At 35.2% G+C, this 12,289-nt stretch overlaps 1 protein-coding gene across 14 annotated transcripts in view; it reads left to right on the top strand.

Annotated features, from left to right (window-relative positions):
- PARD3 (par-3 family cell polarity regulator) overlaps positions 1–12,289 on the top strand; it is a 670,780-nt gene that overhangs the window by 406,237 nt on the left and 252,254 nt on the right. For 8 of the 14 annotated variants that reach the window (XM_030321413.1, XM_030321418.1, XM_030321416.1 and 5 more), the window contains exons 10-12: positions 971–1,110; positions 3,604–3,732; positions 6,118–6,156. In XM_030321413.1, coding sequence (XP_030177273.1) covers positions 971–1,110; positions 3,604–3,732; positions 6,118–6,156 — 308 coding nt within the window. The remainder of the gene's footprint in view (positions 1–970; positions 1,111–3,603; positions 3,733–6,117; positions 6,157–12,289) is intronic. The other 6 variants (XM_030321422.1, XM_030321420.1, XM_030321421.1 and 3 more) reach the window with 1 other exon arrangement.

Below are 12,289 nucleotides of genomic sequence, written 5' to 3'. Positions count from 1 at the left end.
TTATTTTATTTTATTTTATTTCATTTCATTTTATTTTATTTTATTTTATTTTATTTTATTTTATTTTATTTTATTTTTTTTTAATGTTCATTTATTTTTGAGAGAGACAAAGCATGAGCTGGGGAGGAGCAGAGAGAGAGACACAGAATCTGAAGCAGTCTCCAGGCTCTGAGCTGTAAGCACAGAGCCCAGTGTGGAGCTCGAACTCACGAGCCGTGAGAGCATGACCTGAGCCGAAGTCAGACACGCAACTGACTGAGCCATCAGGCACCCCTCAGTACTTTTAAACATAATATGATGATCTGTAGACTTGCTAACTATGATCAGAGATGGGGTCTTCACTGGATAATTTGCCTTTGTATTTTATTTTAAAAATTTTACTAATTGATCGAGAATATGTAGGGTGAGATTTAGGTGAACAAATCTAGGTCCTGTCAGTAAATTGTTGTAATTACAGTTTTGGGAGGTTCTGATATCTGTATCTAGTAAAACTTCTCTTTTCCCTATTTCTTTTCCATCTCCTGATCATTTTCTCTTTCCTTGTTTCATCTCCTACCCTTTAAATCTGGATACCAGTATTACACAATAATGATTGATTTTGGGGGTACTGTGGATTGTGTCAGAATTTTTTTCCACATGGAGAGTTAAATTTATTTCACACGAAACATTCAGGCCAGTTTAAAACGTTTAGCTGTGGTATTTGTATATTACCTTTCATTTATCTTGGACTAGATTCACATTTCTTCTTAGATTAAAGAATTTTGAAGTATAAACCATTTAAAGCTTCCATAATTTAGTCTACTTTGAAAAAGCTATTAAAATCTTTATGATATTAAAAGCAATGTAGGCCCCTGTGAACACTACAAAATGTCAAGTTTAGGTAGAGAATAACATCCTTTATGTGCCATGCACCTGTGAAATTCAAGGTATCTCATTTTATTTACTTCTTTTGTTGTTGTTATATGTTTAGGTACAGAAGGTTTGGGATTCAGCATCACTTCCCGAGATGTAACAATAGGTGGCTCAGCTCCAATTTATGTGAAAAACATCCTCCCCAGGGGGGCCGCCATCCAGGACGGCAGACTCAAGGCAGGAGATAGACTTATAGAGGTGAGTGACTTCTAAAAGTCAAAAGTGCTGTGAGTGCTAAAAAGTTCCATTTTTAAGGGTCAGTTCATTTGTCACATTTTCATAAATATGAAAATAAATTATATATTTTAACAGAAGTACGCATCATGAAACAGTGAATTTCTGCTTTACTTCTACTTTTTTCTATGTTATTTGATGAGAAATATCTTTTCATTGAATTTGCTCATAAATTTTTAGTTACTCAGACATTTGGTTTATGAGATAACATTTGTCATTATGTAAGTACAGTGTCTGTTAGGTTATATTTCTAGATGGCTTTAAATTTATGTCTGGTAATATAGAAATGATATCTAGTTTGTAATCAGAACACAGACAAATGTAATAAATGAAAACAGTGTGTCTTGATGAGAGGAAATTTTGAAATGGCAGCATGGAGAATGAATTGAGACATAAAATCAAATGTCAGAAAGAAAATAGTTTTTCAGAATTTCCTTTTCTGTACCTCAGGAGTTTCGGTTCATCGGTCTTTGAGACCATCTTAGACATACGTAAACATACATAGAAATTTCTGTGTGTGTGATCATTTGTATATATAGAAATAAAAGGAAGAAAGGTTGAAAAAATCTTACTAGTCATTTTTCTTAGTGTTTTCTTCCAAGAACATAGTTTGTATTCTTAGCAGCATATATTGTGTTTCCTAATTTTGACTAGTATTCAAACACTAATGTTAAGAGGACATTTTTATTGCATTACCTTTTCTTTTTTACTCATAACTTCATATGTAGTTTCGAATTCTGCAGATTGAGGTTTCTTGAAAAGTAATTGAGCAAAGGATTGCCTTTCAGATTTTTCTATGTCCACATTTTGGGCCTAGATTTCTTAAATCTTACTTCTTTCCTGGTCGTATTGTTCATGTGACACCATTTTTTAAAGGGGCACTTATACAATCTAAATAAAAGGAAAAGTCTGAGTATGAATTATATTTAGAGTGTTGTTTCCAGAAAGGACCACTTGTCCTTGGGGCGTAAACTGAGTAGTATTAGTCCAAATTTGCATTTGTAGCTTTTTTTTAAGTAGTAGGAAGCTCACACAGGACTTGAATCTAGTCATCTTTGCCTCTGAGTGTCAAAAATGTGTGTCCTGCACCAGCCCCACTTCCTTCCTTCCTTCCTTCCTTCCTTCCTTCCTTCCTTCCCTTCCTTCCCTTCCTTCCCTTCCTTCCCTTCCTTCCCTTCCTTCCCTTCCTTCCCTTCCTTCCCTTCCTTTCCTTTCCTGCTTGCTTTCTTGCTTTCTTGCTTGCTTTCTTTCCTCACATAATTGCTTTACTCTCAACACATCACAAAGGCAGTATTTCTATTTTTGAACATTGGGAAGAACCTCCAACCTGTATTTCTTTAGAGTTAGGTTTTATTTTCTGTAGCTGTCAGCTTTCTTTGAAACTGCATTTTCAAACATTTTAAGCCTAACTTTCCACGATTTGTACTTGTAGCTATACAGTATCGACAATCTTTTGAGCAGTTTTTCTGAGCATCTGGAAATTGGAACGCATATCTTAAAAAAAATAGTATCAAATCAGTAATTTTTTTATTACCTGGAAATTTTTCCTTTCTTTAAACCTATTATTCTTAAATCTTTCACGCATTCACTTACTAGCATACATTGAGTGGTGGTAGATTGTGTTTGGTGGAGAGGGAAAGATTCCAAAACATATTTTAACTACAAGGATATTTTGATATTACAATTTAAATAATATACTTTGTTGCCTTTGACAAAATTTTATTTTTGTCTAAAGTGAATACTGAATAGTTTTTAAAAGAAATTTTCACTTTTATTTCTTTTAAGTGTATACTGCTATCTGATAATGTTATACTTCTTAAAGATCAAAATGATGAGATTCCTCAGGAATTGGCTATTTTAAATCTCTTTGTTTTGGTAGAATTCTCTTAAACCATTGAAAAATATTGAGGTATTGCTACCTCAAACTATTGCTGCCCCTTCAAAAATGTTATTATCATTCTGCATTCTTCCTTAATGCTTGCCTTTTAGGGATAAAAAGTTATCTTCATAGTTTTCAGTAAAATTTCATTGAAAGTTATACCAAAAAATTTTAGTGTGGTTTTACTATCCCCTATAACCTTGTTATTTTCTTATAAGAAAATCTATGATACACAAGGCCATCAAGATATCTCAGTTCAAAGCCAGTAAGTTTTGTGTTAACATGATAATTTGGATATAGTGCTTGTTTATTGCTTGTTACTTGTTAGTGCTCCGGTAGCTGTGGATTTTGGTTTATTAAAGAGCACTAAAAGATTTACTGCTTCCTGGCTCACTTCTAGATACCTAGTCTATATTTCTTTGTTAACCACAACAGCCTGGTGGCTAGCAGATCATGGAAGAATTTACCAAGAAATGAATTGTGCTCCATCGTAGACATGATTGGTTCTACGATGCGTGTCTTTTCTTCTGTCTTACGTTTGCATAGGATTGCAGCTGAAAACTTTTTATTTGTTTTAGGTAAATGGAGTCGATTTAGCAGGCAAATCCCAAGAGGAAGTTGTTTCCCTGTTGAGAAGCACCAAGATGGAAGGGACCGTGAGCCTTCTGGTCTTTCGCCAAGAAGATGCCTTCCACCCAAGGGAACTGGTGTGTAAATTTAGAGCAGATGAATGATTTCTGATGAACATGAGCCAGGGATCTGGGCTAGCCACCTGATGGCCCATGTTTACTAAGACATTTTCCAAGTAGTGTATATGTTTTATATATCTTTCAGCCTTAACTGAATATAAGCATTTTTTTCTTATATTCTTTTTAGTTTTGGAAATAGATATTCACAATTTTGAATGTAGGGGTCTTTAAAAATCAAATTACATGGATATTTTCTAGGACAGCACATGTTTATTACTGAACGCTTTCAGATGGACTGATTGAATACAGAGATGTTGATTATTTCATAACTGTCACTTCAAAGGCTGGTGTTGAAAACGTGCCATCTTCTCCACTACATATGACAAATTTTCATATTTCAGATTTCATAATGCATTTAGCTAAACCAAATAAAGCTTCTTGCTTACCATTGTATGAAAAGAGTACCTTAAAGTATTATTGTTGAAAGTAAGGAGTCCTGAGTGGCACTGAGTCCCATGGCCATCAATTACTAATATAGACCTTATTTGGAATGACACAGAAACAAAAAGGCATTTGTTTGCTATTTATTTCATTTTTTATATGTGTATCAATATGTCTAAATTCAAGAGGTATTTACATAGTATTGGTGTGAATGAAATATGTATACTAAACTGACATAGTTTGAATGTTTTTCTGCAAAAAGTGCCAGGTTTCATTTATTGTGTAAAAACAACATAATTGGAGGAATCACTTTTATCTTTTGATGTGGTAAGAAAATTGTTTTATTTCTGGGACAAGTGGTATTTTAAATATTTCAAAACAGATTTGAGTTGGGCCATATTAGAACATTTGACATCTCTTTCAGTTAGTTCTTAGGCTGTCTGCAACAATTAATCTGTATCTACTGGAGTGTCAAGGTTTAAGGGGGCCCAGTTCCCAAATTTGCCCTGTCTCTTATGGCATAAGAGCCTTAAGTCTCTTATGCTAATATTTCAAGTATGGATGTGTCGTGGTTATTAAAATTTTCTTTTTATCATAAGCCAGATATATTTCAGTGTAGGAATACTACATCCCCAGGTTACCCAAATTTACTGTGATTTCATGGAATTTCAGATTGTGATAGGGCTGAAAACTGAACACTTGTGTTTTAAGTAGATTTTGAAAATTATAAAAATGTCTTTATTTCTATTTTAAAATGTTGAATGTATTATTTCTGAATTTAAATTCAGTTTTCCATTTTCCCCCCACTGTTATCCAATTTTGTGCTTAAAATGCCACCTGATCCTAAATCTGGAGATGTCTCTATTAAATTGTAAATGAGCACTTAAAAAAAAAATACTAGGCTTTAGCTGTGATTTGCTGAAGCTTTAATTCTTCCTCGGTACATCTTAGCCTGTGTAATAGTTAGCATCATCAGATTGCCAAAGCTCAAACACCACTCTTCAGCGGGCCCTTCTCAGACTTAGTGCCATCAGGCAGCCAGCTTAAGGTTATTCAGGTTCTTCTTGTCCAATTTTGATCTTCCAGGCTTCTGTTTTCCCCTTCTGCTGCTTATTTTTTTTTTTTTTCTCTTGGTTATTTAATTTATTGCTTGTGAGCTTTTCATTAAGGAGTGAGCCAGTAGGCCGTCAGTCTATTATTCATGTTGCAGCTGCTTTTTAAGATTTCAAAGAATATAATTCTGAAAAACTTAAAGTGGGGGATTGCATTTAAAATGGTCTTTGAATCCAATTAACAAAACTCTTTTCCTCTGTTTGGGGTGTCTGTGTTTAAATTCTGTGTCTAAAACAAAATACTTTTATCAATATGTGCCTTTTTATTAAAAATAAATCAACCTTTTAAATATCTATCTAATTAAAGCAACTCTATAATATATGAAACACATCACATTTGTAACCGGTGTAGTATTTATCATATAATAATTGTGGTTCAGACTGTTATTATCTGGTCTAGCTATCAAATTAAAATATACCTCATAACTTTGACGTAGTTGGGAAATGCAAAAAACAGAATTAGTAACAGTGCCACGAATAGAGAGGCAGTCTGGTGAGATTTGTTTTCTTCCAAATAATAAATTCATGATATACTGTGAGTGAGGGAGTCAGAATTTACATCTAGGAAAATGTCTTAACACACATGCACACACACACAAGACAATATAACTGTATCACATGCACACACACACACACACACAAATACACACACACATACATATAAGATAATATAATCACATCAGTGAAAGTTTGGAAGACAGTAATACATCAGCCATAATATAATCACCCGCCTTATATTTTGTGGAATTTAAGAACCAGCAAAATTTCCTGTAGAGTCAAGCTTTGTGTCCCTGTGTGTTGAAGATGGCTTTGGTCAGTCTGTATTTATATTTTTCTTCAATTCTTCTAGAATGCAGAGCCAAGCCAGATGCAGATTCCAAAAGAAACGGTAAGAGCTTTGTCTTTTGCAGGATGCAGAGATGTTGAAGAGATAAATGGAACTAACTTCTGACTAATTAAATATGAAGTTACTTGTCCTCCCTCTTCCTCACTCACAATAGATACTACATAGATTCATTAAATTCCCAACTGGTCTCATCTTAAGGTGACTTATTGTTAATACCCTAGATGGATAATGTTTCATGATTTCCTTTGGGTAAACAGGGTTAGAACAGAGAGAGACATTAGAATAGTTTGCTGTTCACCTTCACAATAAGAGGGACCAAAATTTGGTAAGTGTAGTAGTTTGACATACATATAAAAGTCTTCATGAGTTGTGACATGTTATATTTTCAGTGGCTACAAAGTAAAAACATAAATAAAAAAGAAGACTTGATTCAGGCACAGAAAAAATGGGGAGGGCTGAAAGCACAATAAAAGTATCATAAACAGAAAAAATAAAGTGATACATCTGTAATTAGGCTAAACATATTAGTTGTCATATAAACTTATAGCCATTACAAGTATTTTACTTATAAGTTAATGTAGCATATTATAACAGGTAATTTCTTTTAATAAAAGTAACCACTCACAGCTTAGATTAAAATGCAAACCTAGTTCTATTCTGTTAAAGAGACAAATCTTAATACGACCTGGAAATAAAGGAGTAAGTTGAGTTCTAGCAGGCAATGCTAATGTAATGAAAGTAGGGATTGCCATATCAGCCTTTTCAGTCTCTGAAAGTATGGTTTTTAGTGTGGTTGCACGGCATGGGGTAAAAAGATAGGATGTTTTATATTGACACATAACATCCAGTAGAAATTCTAACAGTCATGATGCTTTATACATCAAACAACATGGCATAAAAGCGTGTCATTCCCAAATTCTTCTAAGTACAAAGAAAATTTAACAAAACCATACCTCCAGTGGATGATGCTAGTGTGTATTTTTCAAAACTGTCATATTAGGTAGAAAAAAAAATAAGAGTTTGAAGAATTTGAATAACATAGTTAACAGGTTTGGTTTCTCTTTACATACTCATAAACAGATAACTTTGAATCTAATAAACAAAATGTTATTTTAAAATATTCTATAATCACAATCATGGTTAACAAGTCAGACCTCGGAGGAAAATCAGTAAACAACCTTGAAAATATTACACATTCAGAAATATGAGTGATAGAAAATTTATAGTCATAGTTTTTTATTCATAAAATCAGTTGGTCAGTGATAACTAATAAAAATCACAATGGTATTTGTGTATGAATATGGTGGGAGTAGGTGGAAAGGGTAGGGGAAATTGGACAGATTGATTTTAAAGAATTTCAACTGGGCACAAGTGTGATCTGTACTATTTCATAGGCAATAATGACGGCAAAATGTACTGTAGAGCTAAAATTCTTAAGATAGCATGATATTTGTTACAGGAATAGACAAAGAGAACATTTGAACACATTAGCAAAGTAGAAACAGACCTGATGTATATGTTAAAGGTGGTATTTCAAAATAGTGGTAAACTATGGTTTATTTCATGTTTTAAAAAATTGGCTATTCACTTTAAAAAGTTACATTTTTTTTCTCACCATACACCAAAGTAAATCCCAGTTGGTTATGAAATTAAACCTTAAACAATATTAAAAATCATTTAAAAATATGTAAACAAGAATATAAATTAAAAATATGTGAAAAATCTCTGTTAACTTTGGGTACTGAATGTTTGTCCAAGCAGGGGAAAACCAAAATGTCATTAGATAAATAGATTTATTTGTGTGTTTGTGTGTGTGTGTGTGTGCGCACGTGTGTGCGTGTGTGTAACTTTTGTATAGCAGTAACCATACCATGAAATAGTGAAAAGGTAAATGCCAAACAGGGGAAGTATTTTGCAATGTGACCGTCGGTAAATAACCACCCCTTTATTGTTAGAATCTTCTTACAGAGCTTTTAGCAAAACAGAATGATTTCACACATAAAGTTCAGTTAACCCTTGAATGAGGGTTTGAACGACGTGGGTCCATGTATATGTGGATTTTTTTTTTTTTTATAAATATGGTGCAGTACTGTAAACGTATTTTTTCTTCCTTATGATTTATTTAATAGTATTTTCTTTTCTCTAGTTTACTTTATTGTAAGAATACGGTGTATAATACATATCACAGAATAGGTGTTAATCGACCGTTTCTGTTATCGGTAAGGCTTCTGGTCATCAGTAAGCTATTGGTGAAGTTTTTGGGGAATCAAAAGTTATATGAGGATTTTCTAGTGTGTTGGGGCAGGGGGGAGTTCGGGGCATTGCCCATAATCACCACCTGTTAAGGTCTAGGACAGTGTGAGACAAAATCTTGCTGTAAGCTGTAAAGATAGACATATTCTCTGAAAACATTTAGGCAGTCCTGGTGGGGAAATTGATGATTAGTCTTGACCTTTTCAATCACTAAAGGGAAGAAGTGACATGGGCTTTCAATGGAGTATTCCACTGAGAATTCCAAGGTCCATTTCATTCCACTTCTCACCCACTAGCCTTGTGTGTTCAGGAGAAAATTTGCCCAGCAAATGACAATCCAATCACTAACAAAAGAAGTTATATGCATATGTATGTGGGTCTGATTTCTGATTACAATGGAAATTTTTTCTAATGAGGGTTTTCTGAACTGAGTCAGAAATCCCAGTTTTTTTTCTAAATATTTTCTTTTCCGTTTCTTGGTGTTTTGTTGTTGTTGTTTATTTGTTTTGTTTTTAATGTGTCCTCTCACATCTGTGCCTTTGTTCCTGCTCTTACTATGTATATAATATAATACCATTTTGGGTTTTTAAAGGCTTCATGTTACATTTATAACTTAAAAAAAATTGACTTCCTGGGCCTCTGCTTCTCTTTGCACCTTTTGAGGGCAAGTCATTAAATTCATTCAAGTCTTGAAATTCTCTGATATTTGTTATTTAAACTTTTATGTAATTGTACGCACCTCGAGAATAGATAGGTCCTAAAACTCAATTAATCATTTGTTCGTTGATTATTACAATGACCCATAACTGATTTAGTCTGAGAAATTGAAAATATGTCATTAAGGTATGTTGAGTAAGTTCAGTGACTACTAGACCTCTTGAATTGATGAGATATAAGTTTTCTGTACGTCTTCTAAATATCATCTTAATTAATGAGAGCAGCAGATTGTATTCTAAATATCATCTTAATTAATGAGACCAGCAGATTGTAGCCAGGGTGCAATGGTACAAGAACATGTAGCTCTTGGGTCCCAAATACACCAGGTTCAGACGCTTGCTCCTGACAAAATCCAGAGGCAGAGACGGCTGGAGGTGAAACAAGAGAGGGATTTATTTCAGTGAGGCCAACACCAGGAAGACAGTAGGCTAATATCTCAAAGATTGTCTCCAAAGTGCTGAATATACTTCTAGGTTTATATAAGGAAAATGTGGAGCAAAGGTCGGTGGGTACAAGTGTTGCTGGGTGAACTGGAGAGACCACAGTCCCTGAGGCCTCAACCCAGCCTGTCCCAAAGATGGCACCAAAGGCTCTTGGTCTTGTTATGAGAAAGAATTCCAGGACAGAAACAATAGAGCATACGAGAGACATAAGCAGGAATGTTTATTAAAGTGAGAGTATACTCTGGGCTGCCTGGGTGGCTTAGTCGGTTAAACATCCAACTCTTGGTTTTGACTCAGGTCATTATCTCCTGGTTTGTGAGTCTGAGCCCTGCATCAGGCTCTGTGGTTACAGTGTGGAGCCTGCTTAGGTTTCTCTGTCTCGCCCTCTCTCTCTGTTCCTCCCCCCACTTGGGCTCTCTTTCTCTCTGTCTCTCAAATAAATTAACTTGAAAAAAAAAATCTAAAAAAAGTGAAAGTATCCTCTCAAGATGTGAGAGTGCCCTGGGGGTTGGGTTTCTATCTTATATTGAAGGTGTGGAATATTCACTACTTGGGGTGGGGATTTCTCAGCAGGTTTTGAGCCTTTTCTTCCTTATTTGGTCAGGGGTTTCTGGCCTACTTTGTCAGCCATCTTGGGCCTATCTGGTTTGATCCAGCTTCTTGTGGTTTTGTTTTGGATTGTTGCCAGGACAGGCAACTGACTTTCTCAGTAGCTGGCCTTGACTTCCTTTTTCTTGGCCTCCAGGTCTTCTCTTAGAACCTAACTAACTGTCTCTAACACATACAGGTGGGCAGTGAATGTCGAGTTGATCATTGTCTTGGGGTCAGTCACACTTGGGTCTTGCTGGCTCAGGGGAGTCCTTATTGCCTGAGGGGCTAGTTTTGGTTCCCATGAGGACATGATTTGCCCACTGTGTCTTTTGCCTCAGTTAAGAGATAAGCTGAAAACAAGAACTTAATCTATTAGAAAGTACAGATTGAGGTCAAAATGGAAATAGTTGAAGTCCTTTTTGAAGATTAGAAACTTTAGCTTCAAGTTACCCATTCAGGATTGAACAAAATGCCAAAATATTTAACAGAGGCTCAGTGTCACTTGCTCTGTGCCCTGAACATACTCCTTTGTCTCTGAGAAGTTTATTTACTTGATAGAAAGCACTCTTATGTGGATGTCCTGGTTGGACAAGACAGTACTTGGGTGTACTAAGTCACGGTGGTTCTCCAGAGAAATGGAACTAATAGGATACGTCTGTGTTTAGGAAGAGATTTTAGCATAACGGATTATCTAGTGTGATTGTCAGAGCCACCAAGTCCAAATCTGCAGTATTTCAGTCAGCGGATTGCAGACCCTGGAGAGCCACTGGTGCAGATGACTTCTGATGTCAGTCTCCTGGACAATCTCTTGGCTCAGGAAGGCCTGTTGAGTTTTGGTTGACCTTTAACTGATTGAATGGGCTCCACCCACATTGTGGAGGCTTGTGTTTTATCTAATTTAAATATGAATCTCATTCAAAAACACCCTATAAGCTGACATATAAAATTAACATCACAATGAGTTATTGGATTTACCTGCTGGCTAGAAGGCCTTAACTTACCAAAGTGTCAGTTTCTTCATTGGCTTCAAATAGGACTAATGCAAACTTGCTTACTGAGCTCCCAAGAACTCTTGAGTAAGATCCATGTCAAAATATAATTTTTTTAATGTTTATTTTTGAGAGAGAGTGCAAGTGGGGGAGGGGCAGAGACAGAGGGAGACACAGAATCTGAAGCAGGCTCCAGACTCTGAGCTGTCAGCACAGAGCCCAATACAGGGCTCACACTCATGAACTCTGAGATCATGACCTGAGCCTAAGTCAGACGCTTAACTGACTGAGCCACCCTGGTACCCCCAAAATATAATTTTATGTTAAACAGATTCAAGGCTATTAGATAAGAGTAGGACTTTAGAATAATATGGTTTAGAGATGATACTAGACATTAAAGATAAGATATAGTCCATGCCTAATGTCATGAATTCAAAATGCATTCCAAAAGAGTTAATGGGTTCTCTCTATGGAAACTGCAGGGAAACATTGGGGAGTCTTTGAGAACCTCCCTGAAGATCAGGAGGCATCTTGATAGGCTACCTTCAGAAGATTTAGTCTTGATTTAGAGATTTAATGAGCTAGATAATAAGCATCATCATTAATAGGTTCATTTAACTAATGGTTATAGTAGATCAAGTAAATGCTACTATAATGACCCCACTGTAAAATGAGAAAACCGTAGAAGAAATTAAGAGAACAATCCCATTTGCAATAGCATCAAAAAAATGAAATACTTAGGAATAAATTTAACCAGGGAGGTGAAAAATCCGAACACTGAAAACTGTAAGACATTGGTGAAAGAAGTTGACGGTGACACAAATAAATGGAAATGTCCTCAGTGCTCATGGATTTAAAGGATTAATATTGTGAAAATGTCCATATTGTAGATCACCCAAAGTGATCTACAGATTTAATGCAATCCCTATCAAAATCCCAGTGACGTTTTTTCTCAGACATGGAAAAACAATACTAAAATTCACACTGAACTATTAAAGACTCCTGGCAGCCAAAGTAATGTTAAGAGAGAACAGCTAAATTAGAGTCATTACACTGCCTCTGAGAAGCTTATTTACTTGATAGTAAGTATCAATAAAGTATTGATTGTAAACTATCAATATAGTTTGAACTGCCTGAGTTCAAACTATATTACAAAGCTACAGTAATCAAAACAGTAAGGTA

This window comes from Lynx canadensis, chromosome B4 (assembly GCF_007474595.2).
Source record: "Lynx canadensis isolate LIC74 chromosome B4, mLynCan4.pri.v2, whole genome shotgun sequence".
Classification (NCBI taxonomy): domain Eukaryota; kingdom Metazoa; phylum Chordata; class Mammalia; order Carnivora; family Felidae; genus Lynx; species Lynx canadensis.
Note: the sequence above shows the minus strand (reverse complement) of the source record. Positions and strands in the feature narration are given on the sequence as shown.